At 41.0% G+C, this 22,921-nt stretch overlaps 2 protein-coding genes and 1 long non-coding RNA gene across 6 annotated transcripts; 2 read left to right on the top strand and 1 right to left on the bottom strand.

Annotated features, from left to right (window-relative positions):
- Positions 1–1,493: 1,493 nt before the first annotated feature.
- On the bottom strand, positions 1,494–10,934 carry LOC113009945 (angiopoietin-related protein 1-like). 2 transcript variants are annotated; one of them, XM_026148647.1, is made up of 5 exons: positions 10,716–10,934; positions 7,181–8,005; positions 5,287–5,480; positions 3,464–3,734; positions 1,494–2,658 (listed from the first exon to the last, which is right to left on the bottom strand). In XM_026148647.1, exons 2-5 carry the CDS (start codon positions 7,983–7,985, stop codon positions 2,471–2,473), a joined length of 1,458 nt encoding a protein of 485 aa, XP_026004432.1. In that variant the 5' UTR covers positions 7,986–8,005; positions 10,716–10,934; the 3' UTR covers positions 1,494–2,470. The 2 variants fall into 2 exon arrangements, with proteins under 2 accessions (XP_026004432.1, XP_026004433.1); XM_026148648.1 differs by having other exon boundaries at positions 7,181–7,977.
- LOC113009953 (uncharacterized) lies at positions 5,450–7,682 on the top strand. The gene is made up of 3 exons (XR_003270268.1): positions 5,450–5,505; positions 6,601–6,656; positions 7,638–7,682. It is a non-coding gene; the product is annotated as an uncharacterized LOC113009953 (long non-coding RNA).
- A 2,295-nt stretch (positions 10,935–13,229) lies between the features above and the next one.
- On the top strand, positions 13,230–21,965 carry LOC113009941 (protein zyg-11 homolog). 3 transcript variants are annotated; one of them, XM_026148641.1, is made up of 14 exons: positions 13,230–13,491; positions 13,997–14,162; positions 14,419–15,218; positions 15,379–15,519; positions 17,016–17,192; positions 17,869–17,933; positions 18,225–18,324; positions 18,577–18,627; positions 19,028–19,186; positions 19,304–19,351; positions 19,488–19,688; positions 19,767–19,819; positions 20,747–20,844; positions 21,042–21,965. In XM_026148641.1, exons 1-14 carry the CDS (start codon positions 13,489–13,491, stop codon positions 21,221–21,223), a joined length of 2,244 nt encoding a protein of 747 aa, XP_026004426.1. In that variant the 5' UTR covers positions 13,230–13,488; the 3' UTR covers positions 21,224–21,965. The 3 variants fall into 3 exon arrangements, with proteins under 3 accessions (XP_026004426.1, XP_026004425.1, XP_026004427.1); XM_026148640.1 differs by having other exon boundaries at positions 19,025–19,186; XM_026148642.1 differs by lacking the exons at positions 17,869–17,933; positions 18,225–18,324 and having other exon boundaries at positions 19,025–19,186.
- The last annotated feature ends 956 nt before the right edge of the window (positions 21,966–22,921 follow it).

Below are 22,921 nucleotides of genomic sequence, written 5' to 3'. Positions count from 1 at the left end.
CTCTTGATCCTGACTGGAAGTATTTTCCAGTTTTATGGCAAAGTAAGCTAAACGCCAGGTGGCCGAAGTTTCAGATTTATTAGAGACACATGAGAGTTGTACCGTTAATCTCAATTTTACTGTTTGCAAGATATTCTGATGTAATTAAATTCAGTCTTCTAAACTAACATCGACATGCATGCAGGCAAACTCTCAGGAAACAGAGGTTTTGACGGTTATAATGAGACAGATTTATAGACATAAAGGCATTAAGAGCACTCTTTTGGACTGTCAAAGGGAGAACACAATGGTTGAAAAAGAAAGAAAAAGGATTCATGTGTTCCATGTGATCAAAGTTGTGCGCCTGGCGTTGATGACTTTGCTTGAAACCAGTCATCCACGGACACCACTTGAAGAGTGTGATGGTCTGGCTCATCAACACAAAGCCGACAGGGCCAGAAAGATTTAAGACAACTCTTATTAGTGTCAAATTCAAAGTGTTGCAAACTGGTCCAGGAATTTGCTGGAACTTTTGGATTTTGCATATCCTTCTTCTATTAAGTGTCATAGCACTTGTTTGAATCAGCCGTGGAAAACAACTTTTAACCAGCAAGACAGAACAGGACGAATAATTAATAAGTCAAGTAAACCTATTGAGTTGGTGAACAGATAAACCAGCCTATGGAAAGAGCTCTTTTGAAACCACTTGAACAAGAATGTCCCCTGAAGTGAACCCTAAATGTTCCCATTTAGTGACTGTTGGTTGTGTAATATTGTTCTGCCAAGCATCGTGACTCATCGGCTTTTATTGCTGTTTAATTTTAAGATTGTAATGCCATTTTTTTTTTTATTAGCGGCTGCTTTTTTACATGTCCATAAACATGTTTCCATGTCCAGCTGGGTTTGACCCGTGTTCCTGGTTCATATTTCATGCTTTATAAAAGTTTTTAAAGACATGGGTGTGAAGGCCATTGTGGTGGGTGAGCACAACATGTGAGCCTATTTTCAGATCCGAGACTACAGGCTGCTTGGCTTTAATGTGTTGTTGTGGATACAACAACTGGCTATTTCTTCAAATGCATCCCCATCATTTTACATCCCTGCAACCCCCTCCTCTGGGATGGTTTTCCTTAAAAGGATGCTGCTCTCCATCTTTACCAGTGATTACAGGGTGGAGGGACTGGTGTCTTTGTTGAGGAGAGATTTTTTTTTAAATTACAAAAACATACAGTTCAAGCACTTTTGTGTGGAAAGAATGTACATTTCTCTGTGTTTGAAAAAAAAAAAAGGTCGTGCGGGTAGGGGGCTGGTTGGGTGGCTGGAAAAAATAACTTGGAAATTTGGACCCATTCCATCCCAGTTCATCTCCTCCTCCCCTTCCTTCCCTCTATTTCTCTCTCCATCTCCGTCTGGCTTTCAGAAATGTGTTTCTCGTTGTCTGTCCCCATGCCTATAACTTTCAACACGCTCGGCTGGCATATTCTTCATGCTCGAAAACCACTCAAAACAAAACGGAAATCCATCTTTTTTATTCCCCCTCCCAACAATGATTGTATTTCACAGAGTCATACTCAAGTTTAATCAACAGCCAAATGAGAAAAACATATAAAACAAATTTCCATACGTGTAAGCACACTTGGAGAATGATTGTCACGTACAGTGCAGGAAATTAGTCCTATTTTCTTCAGGATCATTTACTATTTCCCTCAGGACACCTGGCCCCTTTCACTGTAATGATAACTTAATTATACACATAAATTATCCTTTCTGGTCTTCTGCACTCAAAGTACTTTAACATGCAGTATACAGGTCATTTTAAGTGTAGGGATTAAAAATAAAATCGCCACTCTTTCCATGTAATCAAATGTATAAACTCCAACTCATTAATGTGTTGCTCTTTCACATCTGGAAGTGAATACAGAGCCCAGATAAATCTATAACGTAGTAACAAAATATCTTTTCCAGCTACCAGCAACTATAGGAAGTTAAATGCCGTATACGTGTGTTTCCTCCAGACGTTTATGTTGGCGAGGTAGGACGAGCTGCATTAAGAGCCTGCGATGCTAACCGTGGGAATGAAATCACAGCTGCTGAAGTTCCTTTATGATGTGGCTTCTCTGCCCCATGAAGTTATATACTAATAAGAAAACATTGTGGTTTCTTAATCAGAGAGACAGCTACCATTATTTTAGTGAAAAACGTAGGCATATACTCTTAATTCACCTTCTCGGTCATACACATTAGGTGGTTAAAGGAGCAGTATGGCTTCCTATGAGCAGTCATATAGGAATATGGTAAATCCATCTATGTTTGAGTCAGCTATGATATCAAAAGGAGAACAAGCAGAATCTGTGTCTTTTATAGCAGAGAGTTCAGGTCACTGTCTGACGATTGGTAAACTCCATCTTCAAGCTGGGCTCAATGTAGATGGAGTCAAGTTTGCCGTGGCCTACATAGCTGCCCCTTGACCAGCCTGGCTTATGCATTCTTCTCAATCTATGGGCCTGATCATCATGCGGACAGACTTCATTGAGTAGAAACCTCCGCCATAGTCGGCCCAGAAGATACCATCTTGGTATTTGCTACGGTAGACACCTCCGTTGTACCAGACACCGTTGAGATTGGTTTGGCCACATCCGTTGTACCACCAGCCTCCTTTATGGAAATGGGCACAATTACCTGCGAATGGGAAACAGAAGAATTGGTTATCATATTGGTTATTCTTCTCAGTGAGGTAATTGGCACTGCCCTAGAAAACATTACTATAATTTTAAAAAAACTATAAGTTTTTTTCCCTTTTTGTTCTGTTTTTGTCCTTTTGTTATCTTGAGATTAGCATTCTGTGTTGTGTATACACATATAACATAACATTGTATTGTATTTTGTTATCTTTTACGTCTGCCAATAATGATGGACAGAAAAAGTATTTCTAGCGATGGAACCCAGTCTTTATTTTTTCTATCAAGTGAGAAAAATTGACTGTGATAGTAAAGCTTTTCTGAAAGCGACAAATGGAGGACACCACGTGCTCATACAGCAGCCATGCCTTAAATCATACATTGCTTTCTAGTCTATTTTACAGTAATTATAACCATATTTATGAAATGAGCATCTTGCTGTGATATATTTTGAAACAAAGTATTGAGACTATAAATTAAATTAGGTGAAAATGTTTACTGAGGTAACTTTGTAAACTTGTAATCAGCTGCACTGCACCCAATTAGAAAGACTGCAAGTGTAAAGTACAGTTTTTTAGACCCATCCCATCTTTTACATATACCACTGATATGAACAAACTTGGCCTCGTGTCACAGTATGTTCCCTTTTGAATCTGTTAGTCGATTCTGATATGTTTTGACCAATCAAGAAGGACCACTTAGACTGCAGATTCCAATAATTTAATGGTCTCAATTATTCAAAGAGAAAATGTATATTTCAACACTTCAGAGAAGACTATGTGTGACAATCTCACAGTATTGTTTACCTGAGAAAGCATCTTTGTCTCGATCCAGAGTAGTGAACTGTTTGCCGTTGTGGCTGCTCAGAGAATCCCCAGCATTGCCCTGGTAGGTGCCCAGCCTCAGGCGGTAGCCTTCGCTCTCTGGCTCCAAGTGGAAGCTGCTGTACTGAGCGTAAACCTTCTTGCCCATCCAGTCCTCCAGCTCCACTAGCAGCTTGTAGTCCCCCTGCCTTCCGAGGCCGTAGATGCCTTCTAGGCCGAGCCAGTACTCTCCGTCTATGTTGCCAAAGCCGCTCTGAGTCAAAGGAAGATTAAAAGGAAAGTTACAAAAAAGATCACAGAAAACAATGTACACTGTTTGTTCTGCGGTTACCCGTGGAGTTTAGAAACATGAGGATTATTTAGGAAAATAAAAAGGAGTTGTGGGCGATGATGAGTGACTGTCAGGGGAACAAATAAGAAAGGTCTTTCTCATGACATGATTCTGCAGAAAAGTGAAAATTAAAAAGGAAAAAAAAAATACATTGAGATATACGGATACCATCCTGCATTTGAAATTCCTGAGGAAGACATGCTGTAGAGTTTATGCTGGAAAAGCCATCTGTCTTCAAAATTCTCCTTCATTGCAGGCTGAGGGTCGCAGATGCCAACAGACTTAATAAACTGATCCGTAAGGCCAGCAATGTTGTGGGGATGGAGCTGGACTCCCTCAAGGTGGTGTCGGAGAGGCGGATGCTGTCCAAGATAAAGATAATGTTGGATAACACCTCCCACCCACTCCATGACATGTTGGTCAGTCACAGGAGCTCGTTCAGTGAGAGACTGAGATTACCGAAAAGCACCACTGAACGACACAGGAAATCATTCCTGCCTGTGGCCATCTCCCTGTACAACGCATCCACTTAACACACTGTTTGCTGCTACAGCTACAGATGTTTCTTTTCCAACTATTTATTTATAAGTGACTTATGTATGTATGTATGTATATATATGTATATATTGTACTATTCTTAGTTAGCGTATTGTCTGTCTTGTCTTAATGTTGGTTTAATAATGGAGCACTGTAACAAAAAATAATTTCCCCCAGGGATCAATAAAGTATTCTGATTCTGATTCTGATTGCTCCTACCCCACAGCAACGATCTCTTGGATCATTGCTAATAGTGAAACTGGCCTGGCCACTTGTGTTGAAAAACCACCAGCCATCTATGTCTGGCTACATGCCGCCAGAACACTTCACTTGGTAAAAGAGGTTGAGGTTTGTGATTGCGGATTAGTTCGGGGAGCCAGCAAATGATGAATGATGTAGGCTTTGAGTTTGAGGCCTCCTCTGTGGTGTGTGTATGTGTGTGTGGCTTTGTGGGAGAGTACAGAGGTAAATCAGTGTTGGAAATTGCAATTTAGACTCCAGCCTTGACCTGGTTGAATGGAACTCCGGATTGCAGAGGCTGCCAGCAATGATGTACTCAATCTCAGTCTCACTGTGCTTTGATGTGGTGTAGTACTAACCATCCACCCAGGAAGGTGCTGTAGTAGAAGCAGTTTGGAAAGAATTTGGCTCCAGCTGAGCTGTGGAACATACCTTCCTAGTGGGACAGCTAATGTTTCATAATGGGAAAATAAAAAAGGATCTCCAACAAATGGTGCTGCTGACATATCTTACAGTAAGTGAATACATGAAGATTCAGGCTCAGGGAATTGTTTCAAACACCCCAGTGGTTCCTCTAGATGGAACGTATAACAGCACATTGTTATCTCTGGATAGGCCAAGTATTTATTTGACAGCACTTTTAAAAGAAGAAAAGAGGGGGAAAGAGATGGGGCAGAGGAAGTGCAATTGTCATCACCTTGTAGTTTTCCCAGTTCCTGAAGAAGTTAACTGAACCATCCCTTCTGCTCTGGATGACAGTCCAGCCACCGTTGTCTATGTCCTGTTCACACCAGGCCTGCACTGGCCTCTCAGCTTCATCTGGTCTGATTAGGTACATGCCACTAGTGCTGTAGCCAGCCTCCTGTGCTGCAAGACAGTCTCTGAATGGGCCTGAGGGAAAAGAGAATAAGAGAAGGTACAGTTGATAAAAGTAAGAGAGAACTAAAAAATCTAGCTCTATCAAGAAAGTAGAGAGCTGAACAAACATTCTACATTTTTGTAGGAAAAAATAATCAGATTTACTAAAAATACATTTGTATATGCTTATAAAAATCAAAGACCTGAGACAAAAATCTGAAGGTGAGGTTTGTTAGGCTTTTTGAATTGTTAAGGAAACGGATGCTAGGCTAGTTAGCTTTTACCAGTACTGTTTACTATTAGATTCAGCCAGTAACTTATTTATGCTACATAAGAAACTGAATTGGACTTTAGAGCATTCAGTTCTTTTTTTCAATGCACAAAATTAGTAATAAACAAAACAAAACCCAAAAGAAATCAAATATGCTTCAGCTTAGATTAACAAACTATCCTCAAGTTAGCCTAACCTAGCTAAGATGTAGTTAGCGTGGACTACTTTTTATATAGACCAAAAGTAGCACTACCTTAATCCGTGCTATCAGTAAAAACTGTTCTGTTGAGTTTATGAATACTGAATACAACATGATGCTAATTTTGTAAGTATGGCCCTGTTTGATATTGACAAGATTGCAAAGTGTAAATGCTCAGCTTGAGGCTTTAAAAAGACTTCACAAATCACTGGGTAACATTGCAGGCTTCTTTCTTTTTTTATCCTGTTTTGTAGGTAAGTGGTTTCAAATGTTACATTTTCACAAAGCACACTTCTCTAGAGAACAAAAGGTCAATTTTGACCAAACCTATCATCCGACCGCAATTGGGTTTCATAGGGCAGATTAAATTAGAGCACTGAGACAACGAGTTTACATTACAAGGAACGAAATGTCTGACAGAAAATGAAATATGCGGGGAAAAACAGTAAACACGAAAAAAAAGTCACACAAGCACACAGAGTAATATAAAACACATGTATTGTAGGTCTGCAAAGTTAAATACAGAGCAGTAGAAGAAAATTGGCCTATTAAGTCACCTTAATAAGAAATAACTTTCCCTCATTTGAAGTAATAAAAAAGTAGATATCTTATTAACCTTTCTTTAATAATGTCTGCCATTTCGCAAGCTAATTTAACATTGTAAATTTTTTCATTGTTGGCAGGTGTAGAAGTGAGTTTACAGAAAGGATGAGGAAGTCGCTCACATTATGATAATAAGGTAAAGGTATAGTCCATTCACTTATATAACAGAATTACCTCTACTTTGTGGTTTGGACGGCGCCTGTAATGCCAGCCTGAGTTTTGTCTGCACTTCACATGCAGTTGCAGTTTTATGAAGGATCTTTTGCACACAGCTGCACTGAAGTTCAACACACTCTATTATTCTTGGGTGAAGGTAATTGAACTATCTGAGGGAGATCTGTTGATGAGCAAAATCTCACTGCTTAGGACTTTCTTTGTTCTACTTTAGGTTGCATGCCTCTATTCAGACATTAGCGCATTTTTATTTCCATCCTGGTTTGTGTTCCTTCTGTTGAGGTGCGAGCTGAATTTACAAAATCTTTAACCTTTAGAAGTTGGGACACTGGCCCACCTGCAGCTGTGTTCAAAATTTTGGATTATTATTTTGTTGTGGTTGGCCTGTGAAGGCTGCTCTACATTTTACCATGACTGTGTTGGATATTTGGGACTGAAGCAGGGATTAAATGAATGGATTTGTGGATGGATGAGTAACTCTCTAACCTTCTGCGCTGAAGTTTCTCTGTGGAGGTTTCTGGGCTTCCAGGGTACCGCTTGTGGGTGACGGACCGGAACGAGAGCCTCGTTCCCGTGCAAACCTCTGGATTTCGTTGGTGAAACGTGGCACATTGACTGGAATGTTCTCAGGCACCACCTGCACCAGTGGAGGTCCAAGAGGTGGATGCTCATGCCTACGACTATACACCTGCATACAGCGCTCTTCCAGTGCTCCTATAACCACTGACTGGTTATTCACTATTGCTGACAGGGCTGCATATTTGGCCTCCAGTTCCCTGTAGCGGGATGCCAGGCGCAGCGACTCGGTGGTGGCGTTGAGGATGCGTGTCTCCAGCTGAGCCAGCTCCAGCGAGTTGTCCCTCTTCCGGATGATCTCATGAAGCAGCTGCATGTAGAGCTGGGTCACTCGGGAGTTCATGTTTCTGCTCTCTTTCCTCAACAGCTTCATCTCATTCACCAAGTTGCCATCGACGTCCACCACCAGCTTCAAAGTTTCCATCTCCCGACGCTGCTTAGACAGCAGGTCGCGCACCGAGGCCACATCCAGGCGTGTCACTCGATCCTTGTCGGTTGAATAACCACGGGTGGCACAGATGGGGCCTGTGATCTTCTGCTCGGGGACCAGGAAGGTGTAAGAGCACTTTTTGTTTTCTCCATTGGCCTCTGGGGCCCTTCTCATCCGGGAGAGGATGGGGTTCTTGGTAAAGGCTTGACTGTTGCTCCAGAGGGACAGACCAAGCAGAATAAATACGGTCCACATTCCAGGTCCCATGGTGTTTCCTCTATGCATTATCAAAAAAACATACAGATCTATGAAAAGGAAAGAGAAACGCATTGCATACATAAGGAATTAGGTTGGTATTATTCTAGAGTTTTCCATGACCTGCAGCTCCTTGCGAATTCCCTGCCACAGATCTGGACATCAGTGGGTGCCTGCTTCTAAAAGAACTTTGGTAGCATCAAAATAAACTGACTCCACTAGAGTTGGTTCAGATATTTATCTTTATCACTCATCTCTTTCCATTTGATCATCTTTCTAACAGGCAGACTACAAGAAAACTAAAGTTTTGCAAAGGCTCTCTTTTTTCCTTTGAATCTGTTTAATCCACTGAGGCTGCAAAACTTAGTCAAAAAGCACCAATAACTAAATAGTTTTTACAAAAGTGAAAATTGAGATACACCTGTTTTCACGTACTAAGCTGTTTGTTCATCAGCAGGAATCTGTGTATTTAAAATCTCCTATTCTAAATACATTCCCCTCGTGGGTTCTCTTTCTTACCACATTTGTATGTCTGGGCGGGTGTGAACAAGTGCTGAGATCTGTTTTTAATATTTCAGTAGACCTCATGGCTCAGACCTTCTGCAAATCTCCCCTATAGTCTTTCACCATACCAGCACCAGCTTATGTGGATAAAACAGAGGAATCTGACAAAAGATTTAACTCCAAGTAAAAAAATTAAATTAAATTAAAATATACTTGAGAGAAAACTGCGTTACTGTGGTCATGGAGGATGCTGAATGTGCTATCTTATAGGGAAGCATCCAGTGGCAGTCTGTGTTTCATGAGGTGCAGACATTTTTAGTCCGGTAATGAGCAAAGAAAGCAGCAGGTGGTAGTCATTGGGCTTCTCTGACTCACTTTAACTTCTGCCTGGCTGCTAGAAAGCAGATACATTTGAGTTTTGGTGACAAATAAAATAAATTGGCGTGTTTGATGAAGAGCAGCGTTTAAAAAAAAGGGGGGGGGGGGGGGAGATTCCTGGGTTATGAGTAATGTTTTCTGGAGTCTATTTTTGGGAAGAAAGCTGGTGTTTTGATCTTATTGGTTTTGACAGCGCAACGAAAAGAAGCAGGGGTGGGCGCATGCTAAGTGAAAGATCCCTCCTTCTCATATTCAGTAACATGGCTTGGCTCTGGAAGTGGAGCAATAACGGCGAGCCAGCGTCAGGCTGACTTTGGCAGTCAAGCCAAATCCAACCAGAAGGCAGTCTGGTGGATGAGTTGAAGCTGAACCTTCAGCTGACACTTCTGACAGGCGCATGATATGAACTGCATCACGCTGATGCTCTGAAACACATCTGCTGAGGATTTTTACAGATGCCCACGAAGGCAGAAATTAATGATCGCGAGGCAGAGACAGCAGGGGCATTGAATCATTTCTGTGGCCTTAACTTGATGTTTAGTTGCATTGAAGAGCCCTGACCACAGTAAACGGGACCGATCCCAGAGCATTACCTAAGCTCAGAATGCTCCGGTAGCAGAATAGTACCCTTTTATCATCCTTGCAGGGAAAAAAACATGCTCGCCTCAAGGGAAAGTTTTTTGTGTTCTCATGAAGCACAAAGACTCATTGATAGAAGTAAAGCTTTGGCTTGTTTTAGCTTTTACATATGGAACTAGCTTCTGTTTATTTGGCATAGATCACAAACCATATGATGGGAAAGGAAAAGGCGCTTTAATGAAAGTGGCCCATGTGTCGGGCTTCAAAAACACCTTGGCACAGGCAGTCAGTTATTATTACTCAGAGAGTGCATTTTTCCTGTCTTTCTGTAGTCACCGGTCATCCCTCCCTTCAATAGCTAAGGCTCAGCAATTGGCCCATCTGTATGTCTCCAACGCCACAATATGAATCTCACAGGCTCTGGTCTGACAGGAGTGACAGTGTTTACATAGAGGCTCCTCAGCCGCAGCTGTGAATCTCATCTGCAGTTATTACCACCAGGTTTCTCTCTGTCGTTCACACCCTGCTGGTCTTCATCAACTCGGCCACAGCATTCATTTTTCCCTCCCTCTTTTTTTCACTTATTAAAAGGGTATTTTCACCTCTACGTTCCTTGGTCAGAGCCAGACCTGACCAGATCCAGCCACCTCATCTATATTAATATAGTCCTTTGCAACCAGACAGGTCAAACTTTGCGGTGGCTGGTTTTCCCCAGTGGAGAAGGGATCTAGGAGGACTCTGCCAAATGGCCCACTAACTCTAAGTGGCACCACTGTGTGCTGGTAAGCTCCTCGATTAAAGGATTTTCTTTTATATATCTGCGAACACAGCGTACGAGTCCCTACGGTCCCATCAAACTGGTTATACCAACATACAGAATATATTATTGCAAATCACATATCCCTCCTTTTTATCCCACTCAAACTTTGTTGTGGCTTTTGCTCGGAGCCAGCAGATTTCTTTCAGGATTAGACCACAAGTTATTCCGACGGTGCCACTGATTAAGTCTGTCTGCTAAAGAGACAACATTAAACATGAACATTAAACATGGTGAATGGGGCCAAGTGGTTCACATCAGACATATTTCCTTTAGGAGATTAACAGTCCTTCCACGGATCCTTCTAAAGCCATCAGAAGAAGGTTTATACTCAGTACATTGCATTTAGATCTGTGTTTTGCATTCATCAAAGATCTACAGATTCAATAATGCGCATATAGTTCAAAAATATACATACTGTCACATCAGTTTCTGAAACTTCACATGCCACTCTGAGCTCTTAAAACAGGCAAAAGTCTAACCTGTGTCAGTGAGATCAATCAGTGGTCCAAGAGCTGCAGGTAGAACCCAGCTCGGTGTCTCACGCGTGCCTCCTCTGCTGGTTCTCCATTCCCATCTCCTCACTCCCAGTCTCCCTCTGACTTTGTTCTCATTGAGATTAACGGCCTGCACACTATGCTATGGCACCAGCAGAAACTGTCAACTGGAAGAGGACACTGGAGGGTGGTCCATATACAGAACGAGAGGGGCTGATGGTGTGATTTTTTTTTCCTCCTGTAGTCTGAGTGGAGGCTTTGGCCCTGCCTTCCTCCTCTGATGTCAGTTTGGGTAAAAGACTCCTCCTAATATAAAGTTTCACCACAAAGTGATGAATGCACTTGGCTGTGAGTCAGTTACTGGTGAAGGCACATGCAAAAAACAATCTTTCTGCCATCTTTTAAATCCTAACAAGATCTGGTTTGCAGGGTTAGTCAGTCTCCTACACACGCAATATGCCAGTCAGGCTTGAAAGCTGATGGACTTTTTTCTTTTCTCCCTCTCACTCACATATTCATCTGTCAGTTTCATTCACCTAACTACTTCTCACAGTCTGCTTACTCCACGCAAATCTGTTTCCTATCAACTCGAATCTAATGACTGAGTGATTCTGGCGATCCAGTATAGCTCTAGCATAATAATACGAGGTCTGTTTTTTTGGATGCGAGTGCTTCTCTCGTGTTTACTCCCTATATGGGATGTGTGTTCCTCCAGAGGCAATCCAAGAGCTATTGGCAGCTGTGCTTATTTGGTATGAGGATAATATGCACAGGGCTTTTCAAACAAAAAAGAACGCCCCTCAGCTAAATGTTTTGGACCGGAGAGGAAGCACAGGCTTTGAAGCATGGGGATTCTCTGTGTGGGGAGGCATACTTCAGCATGTGGGAGGACAGTATTGTTTCTGAGCAATCAAGACAGGATTCATATTGTAGAAATGTGTCTGTGTAGAAGTGTGTGGGTGCTCGTGTGTGACGCACACATGTGTGAGGGCATATGTTTGTTTGTGCGTGATCGACATAGTGAGTCTCACTGCAGTGGGTGAAACTGAAAAATTACAGCAAACAGGAATGAAAAATCTTTATTTTTAAAAATGTTTTTGAAATCTGAAAATCTGATTTCAGTCGCCTTGAGGCGACTTTTGTTGTGATTTGGCGCTATATAAATAAAATTGAATTGAATTGAATTGAATTGAATTGAAAAGGAAAGGAAAAAGCTTTTTTAATAAACAAAAATGTAAATCTTTAATTTGTAAATAAATTGTTTTAGCCTTGGTAATACCAGATTTCTGAGCAAGTAAAATCATATCAATGAATAAAACTAACAAATTCTAAATTTGTTCATTATTTTGAAATAATTTTGCAGTAAGTCTGAAGACGTCAAAGTGACTTTACTACTTTTCAAAATAAAAAGAATTATTCAAATATATTATGAAAACAGACATTACTCTTTGAGCAAAATGCTCCTCATAATTTTCCCGTTTCTCTGAGTTAACATGATGTTTTACTTCAGACTCCACAGTGGTTACCAAACTTTTTCTAACACGTGCCATTTCAGAAGCTGAAAAAATGTCCTGCAGAATCAATAATTTAAGACCCATATTCCATTATTATTATCAACCTTTAACAATAAAACATGGCAAGCATAATAACATCTGCAAACTCTTTTAAACTCTAAACAAATCACCTGGTCTTCCATGCTCCACCTGAAGTGGCTCACTGCTCAAATTTCTGAAAACCAAGTATATGTAAAGTGTATATTCTGGAGGCACATAATGGAGTTTGATCCTTTGTATCTGTGGATAATTTCTGTGAAAGTTCACTTTGAACTTTGAGACTTAAGCTGTCATTGTGGTAAAAAAGATCAAATCCACCCCTCTCTGTGAGCCCCTCCTTGTGGCCGAACTACTCTACTACCACCCAGTTTCACCTTCGCAAATACCATAATTGTACCAGTTTATTCTGAATGAAGATATGAAGATGCATGAAAGCAGATAAAAACAAAAACACAATAACAAAAATCCCAGATAAACTAAAAGAATATATTTCTTAATCTGCGGAGTAAAAGAACTGACAGACTCCACAAAAATATCCATATTTTTTATCAGAATTAGTAACTGGTTTATGTGTTTGTGTGTAAGCATATGCTTTCTGGCTATGTAAATGTGGGAGGCCAAAAAGTAATAGATAGCTATTTTATATTATTTACATGTTCATATTCCTATCCAGCAAGAAACATGAGAGGCACTTTGGGTTGCCCCAAGACCGAAAGAAGGTAAGGGGGAAATACTGGTCTAGTGGAAAGTTGGAGAATACCTATGCGATGAAATCAAAGGGAGAGGGAAAAATATATTTATTTTTTGTATTTTTTAAGACCCAGTCCACAGTAATCGTAACACTTAAAGTCACCATCCAAGTCTCACTATTTAGAATCTATGCAATACCTCCAAAGACACTTCTCTAAGCTTGTAATTGATACAGCGTTTAATCCCCTACAATCACAGACACTGCGCCAAGCCCTCGGTGACGTCATGCGGCTTGACCAATCACAAGCTGGACATTGACAGTTGACACTTGTGGTTTGACGTCTGGCGAAAAACTGTAGCGACTTTAATCTAAACAGAGGAGCGGTTGATTAGCTGTCATTCGTTTAAGGGGAAGGAAATGAATAAATAATCAGAGTAACATGGTTTAAAAAGCAGGTGAACGAAGTGTTGCTGTTACTTTTTTCATTTTTCCTACGGACTTCTCACTTTCAAGCATGGTGAGTTTGACCCCATTCCCTTTCATGTAATGTCGCCAGGGTTTTATTTTCGTGCACATCGACTCTGTGACAAGCACTCGGCTGTTGTGTAGAGCCGTAGAAGCAACAGTTGTTATTGTCCACTTTGCCCTCCAGAAAGCGGTGGGGTCGAGGCGATTTAAACAGGCTTTGCTCGTGAGCGGAGACTCATCTGTGGCGGATAAAATTAGACTAAGGTTAGAGATCCGTGTCTCTGTAGATCCGCTGAGGCCTGAGGAAGACCACACAGACAACTGGAGGGTCTATGTAGGGTTAAATGCAATTAGAATAAACTGAAACCTCTTAATATGACATTTACATCACAGAATTATCACATATAATAAAACTTGCGCTGTTGTATTTTGGCCAGATCACATGGAATATTATGTAAAGTTTTCCCTCTAATTTGAGTCGAGTGAGCATATGAGCATATACTTCTTCTGTAGTGTGTGTGTGATTATTGTGATACATGGTGATGTTCTTGCAGGATGCGGAGGGCCCCCCGACGCTTTGTGACCTCTGCTTGGCTCAGGTGTGCCAGAGCTTGAGCTCTCTGTGCAGCATGCGAGCAGACGGCTCCATGAGCCTCATCTGGGCCCCGGTCTTCCCGCAGGAGACTGCTGACCAGCTTCTGAATCACATGGCAGCTAAAGGTAGGTCAGAAAATAAAACAGCTCTGCAAACATCAATTTTCTACCGCTACTGAGTGGTCGCAGTTGTTTGGCAAACTGAAGGAAAGAAAAATTATTCCAAAGCATTGAAGGTGAAATGATTTATTAGTTCGCAGTAAACAGAGGTTTCAGTTTGTCATATTGCAAGAGTAGGGAAGGTATATTCCACAAACATAAATATGGCTTAACCGATGCTTCTTTTTCCTACAATATCCCTATGTTTGTTTCTTCCCATAAGAGATACTGAATGACACAACTGTTGGGATTTTCCGAAGCTGCAAAGAACTCCGTCTGCGCCGAGCCTCCATTCAGAGCTGCCCACTGTCTGCAGAAGCTTTCCGCCTGGCTCTTTGCCCTCACCGGCTCCTGGAACTAGATGCCTCCTGGGTCTCTGGTGGTCTTACTGGGGCTGACATTGTCTCAGGCTTGGCCTCCAACCCAGAATGCAGATCCAGCCTGCAGAGGTTGTCCCTCAGCGGTTTACGTCTGGACTGGGAGTCTTTAGAGGCAAATGGTGGGATCCATGTTGGCTTCAGCTCCTTGCGGGGCCTTAGAATGTTAAACCTTGCCAACACAGACCTAAATGATGCTGCCCTTGAGGATATCTGCAATCTCCCTCACCTGGAGACGCTGGATATTTCTTGCAGTGCTATCTCTAAGCTCACTGCACTTCTTGAGTGCAAAAACACCCTGAGATCCCTTATTGCCCACAGGCAGCGGCACCTGGATATGTCCCCTGCCCAGCTGCTCTTTGTCTTTAGCCAGCTTCATGCTCTCAAGCATCTGGACTTTTCAGAGGACCACTTCTCTGTAGATGACAGCGATGGAAGAGATGGAGATGAGACAGTGCGGCAGCTTCTGGAGGGGAGTCCCCAGGTCCTCCCATCACTAGTTTCTTTAGATATCTCTGGTCGGAAGAGAATCAGTGAAGCTGCAATCAGAAGCTTTGTGGAATCCAGAAGTGGACTGGTCTTTTTGGGCCTGCTAGCCACTGGGGTTAGCTCCTGTGACTTCTTTTCTACACAGAAAAGCCTAAAAGTAAGAATCTTTTACTACCCAGGGAAAGCAATGGTAGAAATACAAGCCTGATTACTGCACAAGCTTCTCATTTATTTTTGACTTGAGGCTCTGTTTGTACTCTTTCTGAATTTTCCCACTGCATTTCCTCTCTCTGTAATGCTGCTGAATGTGTGTCCAGGTAACAGGAGAGGCTGATGAGAACCAGGTGTGTGAGGCACTCAGAAGGTACAGAGACCGCGAGTGTTTCATACGAGAGGCCCTTGTCCATCTCTACAGTCTAACCACTGACACTGACAAACCACAGCCAGATGTGCTGAAGGTGTTGTGGTCTGCATTGCTTCCCGACATGTCTTTAGTAAACCTGTGGAATGATTTGTTTGATTGGGTGGTAACAGAAAATCAGTTGGCTATTTTGTTCAGTTTAGGAGAAGCAAAAACTTACCATAAGTAAGATTTTACTGTAGTATCTCCCTTTGTTCTCCATTGTATGAGATCTTTTCCCTTGTTCATTAATTTCTTTTTAAAAAACAGTACTGTCACTGAAACTAGCATTTCCTTTTTTTAACTAAGACCTTGCCAAGAGAAACAGCATATGCAGAGACCAATGCAAACATTCACACCATATCTCAAAGTACTAAAACATGATTTATTGAAATAAAGAAAAAAGTAATATAAATAATCTTTTTTTTCTCAAAAATCTTTGGTTCTTTGGTGTTTTAAACCACTTTCCTAATTTACAGCTTTAATGTCCTGTGAATTGTGGATATTGAAGAGAAGAGGTGGTGAGGCAGTTTAAATTACAGCTTTGATGTTAAATAGTACAGTCCAACTGTATAGATGAATTGGTTGAATAGAGCTGAGAATTGAACAAAAGAACATGCGGATTGGATATTGCTTTCATTACTTTTTTGAAAACACATGCTTGTGTAATAATGATCTACAAAATGATTCCCAAATGAGATACAGTACCACAGAGAGTACTTCTGCAAGATCCTTAAGTATAGCAAGATTAGCACAACTGCTAACACTGACCTAAAAAAACAAAAAACAAAAATTGAATCAAAGAATTGGGTACAAAATTATATCATTAATATAAAAATTAGCTAAATGTATGTAAGCTATTTTAATTTTTTTGCTAAACCAAAGCGATAAAGAGTTGGAATGTAGGAGCTAGCTAAAAGTTTTAGTAAATATCTGTATAATAGTTTGGTGAAGTGTTACAGTTAAACTATAGGCTAATGTGGTTGAGTAAAATCAATTGGCTACATGAAATTCTTAATGCAAAGTTATGAAGTATTTAAATATGGCTAGCAGTTATATTCGTAGCATAGTGTGTAGCTAGCTATGATTAGCCGCTTGTGTTAGCTAGTCTTATTAGCTATTTATTTATAATTTTAGAGCTAGCTAAAGTTATGAATAAAAATTAATAAATAGTTTTGAAAAAAGTAACAGGTAAACTGTAGTTAAGATTATGAATTGAAAGTTTAAATTGCAATGTGAAAGTATGGATTAAAGTAACGTAAAGTTATTGGTCACTAAGTGTCAAGTGAAATGAATAGTTGTTACAATGAGTCGAACTCAGAGTAGTAGTGAATGGTTGACATTGTGAACTTATAGTGATGATGGTTAAAACAATTAGCTGATTACAGCTGAGAAATAAGCTGAAAGGGTTTATCGTTCAGTTTAAAATAAGTGCAAATGAACATTGGTGCTTTTTTTAAATTTTTTATAAAAGACAGTGACAGTGCTCTGAGTATATTTCAGATAAAAAATGTTGGGCACCACTAATATAATGGATATTTTGTTGTCCTATAGCTGGTGGTGAGTGGTATGCAGAGGCACCCCACCTCCTTGCAGATCCACCTGGTCGCCACAGCGTGTGTGTTCAACCTGACCACTCAGGACTTGGCACAGGCCATGCCCATCAGCTTGCTCAGCTCTACTGTCACCCAACTGTTAAACACCATGAAGAATTTCCCCAACCACCAGCAGGTCAGGAGTATGCTCAGTGCCTCAAAGGCTTTCACTCAGGATGTGGCATGTACTCTACTCGCCTTTGGGTTCACTACTAATATTAGGTGTTTTAGGAGTTTAAAAACTTGGCGTCTCTACTGGGATGGAAACTTGTTTTCCACAAAAGGTTTTTGTATTAATCTTCTGGTGAGAGTGTGTGTATGTGTGTGCACGCCAAAATTTCAGACTTATGATATCAACTTTTCCTCATTTTGCCTTCCCTACCTGCTGCCAGGTCATAGCCTCCTTTCCACTAGCAATGTGTGCTTCCCAGCAAGCATGGGTCAAAGTTGAAAGATGCTGAACCCGCAAATGCTCCTGAGCTGTGCATTTGCTTTGCGCAGCAGCAAAGTGCTGTTGCGTGGTGCAAGCTATTGAAGATAATGGATGCACTGAAAAACCATTATTTCAGGTAATGGATGGATTTCAGTGCATGCCCCATCCTTTGTGAAAGCCACCATCAGATTTTAGAATCATAATATCATGTATTTGTATACCAGCAAAAGGTGGCACTCAATGGTTTTGTTCTAGCTGAGTTGCTATTCACCAGAATCCAACTTAATTCCTGACAGAATTAAGACCTAATCCTGACTGTAGTTGTAGTTGCTCTATAATACCCCATACTTCAATTCATGAAGTGTTACCGTCTCTCCAGGTGCAAAAGAACTGTCTGCTGGCCCTCTGCAGTGACTACATCCTCCAGGAGGTTCCTTTTGACAAGTTAGTTTACTTTCCGTCAGTCGTAATATGATCTTTGAGTCCATTGGTCTGGCAGTAGCCAAAATAATCAGTGCACGCATAGAGTGGCAGTGTAGTGTTTTTCCATCAGATTGGAATCCAGCTGAGTTGTGTGGGTTTTTTTTTTTCTTTTCTGAAATGCAACTGCCAAAAGAAATAGTTCTTCCAGATGTTAAACCAAAGCAGTGAACTTTTCACAAGGTTTTGCTGTGCATCACTGGTGTATTTTTGTAATACTGTGTTCCTTATATCCACGCTGCTATCGTGCTTCAGGTATTTAGCGGCAATGCTGGTGATTAACTGGCTGAGCAGCCACGAGGATCCGACCCTGCAGAGGATGGCTGTGGCTGTCATCTCCATTCTGGTGGCCAAGGTCAAGACTTTTCTCGCTCGCTGTGCATTAGTCTGCTGCTGGAAAATAGTGGTGGCACCTTTTAATCCTACCTGTTGAGAGCTAACCCTTTGACACTTATTTCAGCGAGCGGCTTTATGCTTTCATTTAGTCCAGTTAAATGTGGACAATTTTCTTGTGGGATAAAAGTACCCTCTTGTTTTAGACTGACATTTAGAAGAATGGATAAAACACCCTTAAAAGAAGCACTCATCCATTTGTTTTTATGTGCAGTTGTCCACAGAGGAGATGGCACAATTCAGCAAGGATATCTTTATAATGAAGGTACATTAAGGCTCTCAGGGTACCGGCTTAGCACGGGTTTATTTCTAATTCTCTCCCTGTGTTTCTCTTTCCCTCGCCGTCTTTCTCACCTGTCCATTTACAGTTACTTAATGCATACACGTCTCTATTCGATGCCCTTGTCATTCCATCGCTTAATGCACGCCTACGCCTCAATTTGCTCTTTCTCTGCTTCTCAGTCACTTCGTCTTGCTCTCCACACTTAGTTATCCTCTTTTGCTCTATGTCTAAAGCTACACATTAGTATGTTCCCGCTATGTGTACAATATTTCTCCTATATATTTATTTATTCTACAAAAAAAGTAATCTCCCATTTTCTCTCCCCCTCTGTGCTTTTCCACGGTGCCATATTTCCTCTTCTTGTTGTCTCTGTTAACAGCAGCTGCTGGCTATTGTGCAGCAGAAAGCCATGGTTGGAGTTGTCGACTCCACTCTGAAGTTTGCCCTGAGTGCTCTGTGGAACCTGACGGATGAAATGCCAGTAGCAGCGCGCAATTTCATTGAGTGCCGGGGCTTGGAGCTGTACGAGGAGGTTCTGGAGGTAAAGGAGACCAGAAAATAAAGCAATAGACACACTGATTAAAAATGAACGTCACAAAGAGAGACGTTAACATAAGAGTGTATGTTTCCTCTCATGCTGTTCCCTTTTGCTTTGCAGTCCTACTACACTGAACCTTCTATTCAGCAGAAAGTTCTTGGCCTTCTGGTGGGTAGTGTGTATACTTTTAAATGAAGTCATCTGTAGGCAGCCGTAATCATACACAAAACAGTTCCTGTGTTATGCTTGCCTTTTATATTATGTTTTTGCAGTCACTGCTATAATTGGTCTCCCTGAATTGCAGAACAACATTGCTGAGGTGGAGGAGTTGCAGGCTGATCTGATGGAGGAGGACATTTTGGAGCACATTCTCAGCCTCTTGCAGGACTCTCAGGTGGATGTGGGGGTTCGCTACTTTGCAGGGGGGATACTGGCGCACCTTGCTTCCAGACCAGATGCCTGGACCCTGGAAAATGAGTTGCGCAGCACCGTACTGAAGCAGCTGGTGTGTGTGTGTGTTTTGAATGCTGCTCTTCATGTAAGATCTACCACATTTTGTGAATATGCCTTTCTGTCTCGGCAGCACGATTCCATCATGACGTGGACCCATCTTGAGAGGGAGATGGTGTCTTACAGGTGAGAGAATAGCAAAGACAGAACAGAAATATGTAAAGAGAGAATAAAACTAGTCTCAGTTTGACATCAGACATGAGCTACATGCTGAATAACACTTTATTTAAACAGTTTCCCCATTAATTAGGTTACACATGTTACATTCTCTTTAGATCACACAAAATTTGCACAGTTTTCACCAGTTTAATCAGTGGAATACAAGCCTGATCTTAAACACCATGGACAGTTCCTTTTAACAGTTTTTACCTCTCAGCCTGAAACACTTGGGGCATTAACTGGGTTAACCAGGTGGGCAGCAGTGATGATAACTCGAGAAAAGGTTCTCTGATAGCTTTGAATATCAGCAGCCTTGACCTCATGATTAAGGTAAGACTTCAAGGTCAGAGGTCAAGTTTAGTGAACACAGTAGCTTGAGAAGGAGGTCATGTAGGATCTTTTAAACCATGCCTATAGGTATATTTACTCAGGAAGGATATCATATAGGCTTCTCATATGACAGCACAGCTGCATCTACTGACAATCTCTGATACTTTTGGATTTTGCAACTTTAATATAATTCATGCATTGTTTTCTCAATGGTGCAGCTATACCAACGCCACTGTTTCAGCGTTTTAGATCAAATGACTTTTCCCCATTTGGCATTCATTAAATTTTCTTAGTGATAATAACCCTTCTGCTGTAGCTGTATGAATTTTCCAGCCAGGGCACAATTTGATAGCTGAAGTCTTAAAAGATGACCTGGTAATTATGTGTTATAAAACTTGTCTTTCCACTAGAATTCTACCACAATTGCTACAGAAAGCTCAGACATCACAAGAAAACGTCCTAAATGTGATTGAGAATCATTTTCTGCATCACCTTAGCTCACATACTCAGCTGGATTGCATCTGGGACAAACAAAAACTGGGTTATTTGATGTCCATGTTTCAGGTCGTTCCATCCTTTTTGCCCTCTGCTTCAAACTTGTCAGCCCGCAGGCGTGCAGCTGTGGGCAGTCTGGGCCATACATCTGGTCTGCACTCAAAACAGTAAGACACACACACACAAACACAGCTGTGGGGATCCAAGGGCGGTTACACTATCGGCGTGATGGGTTGATCTGAAACAATTGTTTTATTCATGCAAAAATATGATCATATTTTATAGGCCGTTTGGTTTATTAATAGTCTTGAGCTCTATCCCTCCTTCATCTTTTTATCGCTTCTCCTCTCCTCAATCCATCCAGCTTCACACTACAGCAGCATGCTGGAGAAGGAAGGCCTGACTGAACTTCTGAAAGCTTTGGCTGCACATCCCAGCACACACAGTGACATTAAAGGACTATCAGACAGCGTCTTGAGCATGGTTGAGCAACATCAGATTCATGCGGGAGCGTTCAACAATCAGACGGCACCTCAACGCTCTTGACAGAAGTGTTAAAAAAAGAATTTTACTTGATTTGCTATCTTTGAGCTATATCTGAAATACGCTAGATATATAGTTGCAGAGAAAGCAGAGGCAGTATCAAGGTGCAGACACTTAATACTAATCATCTGGAAACATATAGAATAAACCACGTAATGCATAATATTTATTTCATATGGACAGTGTATTTGCTTGATGTAAAAAGTTATTTGTGTTATCTATTTTTTAAACTGTTTACTTACTTTGAAACCAGAGTTGCTGTTTACAGAGCGAATGTTCTACTTTGACATGTGCACTGTTTTTAGTCTACATTGATAATGGGCTGAACAGCATAGAAGCTTAATAAAATGAACTGCAGCTAAAAATGGATTGACTTAAGGTTTTAATTTCAAAACCTGTCACTAGGGGGTGCTTTAGTACTGTATTTTTTGGACTGTTTTGCCCTTAATGTGTATTTGTGTAAATTATTTAGGCACTAAATGTACAGATTCCAGGTCATCGTGTGATAAGTGGCTAGGTACCAGCAGGCTTAACCTGCTGTTTATCTGTTTTTCTCTCCTCTTCTTATTTTTCTGTTCTCTCGCACACTGTCGCTCTCTGGCTCTCTGAATTCATTATGTTTTATGTAATACAGCCGGAAGACAGAACTGCTTGTAGGCATCGAGAGTGTCTATTATAAATTGTTCTATTAATAATTCCTTTTGAGAAGTGAATTTAAAAAGCTCACGTGAATATTTGACTATTACCAGGCTGCTCAACTTTTTAAGTGTCAATTTGCTTCGATTCACCTGTTTAAAAAAGAAAATCCCAGCAGGCATTTAAAAGTATTTATTAAAAAATAAAATAATGTTGCATGTTGTGATTCAGCCAGGTTTCTCATTTCCTTGGAAGTGGTGGGTTATTCTGTACGCTTGAAAACGGGAACCAGATCTAATCCAGAGGCAGCATTTAACACAGACTCGCCTTCTAAACTTTAAACTCACAGTGGCAGCCCTGTGTTAAAAGTTTAAGTGCTAACAGCCAGAGAGGTGTGAAGTTCAAGTCATGAGAAGGGTGGAAAAACAGCACTTCCTTCGAGGGTTTTTATTACAGTTGTGCTGTTACTCGATAGCGTAGAACTCCACTTCCACACAGGAAAAGACGGCGTGTGATGAGTTAAAGTGACTGGAGAGAACCGAGCCAAAGGACAACAGCGCTGTGCACTGTTACAGGTCTAAAGTTTCTTTCTGTTGCTCGAGGAACCTATCAATATTTAAGTGACACGAGGAAGAAGCAGACAGAAGGATATCAAACGGACAAAAGCAAGGGGGAAAACATGGAAATGGTTTGTAAAAAAGAAGAAGAAAAAAAGCTGAGAAAGGGCCAATGAAAGTCTAATTTGGTTAATTAACAAGAAGTCAGTAAGAGGATTATTTATAAAGAGAGCTTCCTAAAGTGACTGATTATCTTTACTATTTGTAAGAAGTAAAGACGGAAAGGGGTTCATGATTCTTTTAAAAAGAAATTAACAGAAGTCAAATCCACAATTGAATGACTGTATTCACTGGGCTGACTGAATTAAAAATGGACGTGATTCTGTCAGGCAAAATTAGTGTATGTGATATATCACTGATGGTAGACTATAGTGTTTGCTAGATGTCAAGTGTTGAAATACAGAAATTCTGGAGTTTCAAAATTGACCCAGGTGTCTCCGAAGATTCG

This window comes from Astatotilapia calliptera, chromosome 18 (genome assembly GCF_900246225.1).
Source record: "Astatotilapia calliptera chromosome 18, fAstCal1.2, whole genome shotgun sequence".
NCBI classification, from domain to species: domain Eukaryota; kingdom Metazoa; phylum Chordata; class Actinopteri; order Cichliformes; family Cichlidae; genus Astatotilapia; species Astatotilapia calliptera.
Note: the sequence above shows the minus strand (reverse complement) of the source record. Positions and strands in the feature narration are given on the sequence as shown.

Coding starts and splice junctions, on each gene's coding strand:
- LOC113009945 (XM_026148647.1), bottom strand. CDS start 7,985: ATGCATAGAGGAAACACCATGGGACCTGGAATGTGGACCGTATTTATT. Junction 3,735..5,286: donor GGAACTGGGAAAACTACAAG/GTGATGACAATT, acceptor CCTTTGACTCAG/AGCGGCTTTGGCAACATAGA. Junction 2,659..3,463: donor AGACAAAGATGCTTTCTCAG/GTAAACAATACT, acceptor TCCCATTCGCAG/GTAATTGTGCCCATTTCCAT.
- LOC113009941 (XM_026148640.1), top strand. Junction 15,219..15,378: donor CTACACAGAAAAGCCTAAAA/GTAAGAATCTTT, acceptor ATGTGTGTCCAG/GTAACAGGAGAGGCTGATGA. Junction 19,689..19,766: donor GCACCGTACTGAAGCAGCTG/GTGTGTGTGTGT, acceptor CTGTCTCGGCAG/CACGATTCCATCATGACGTG.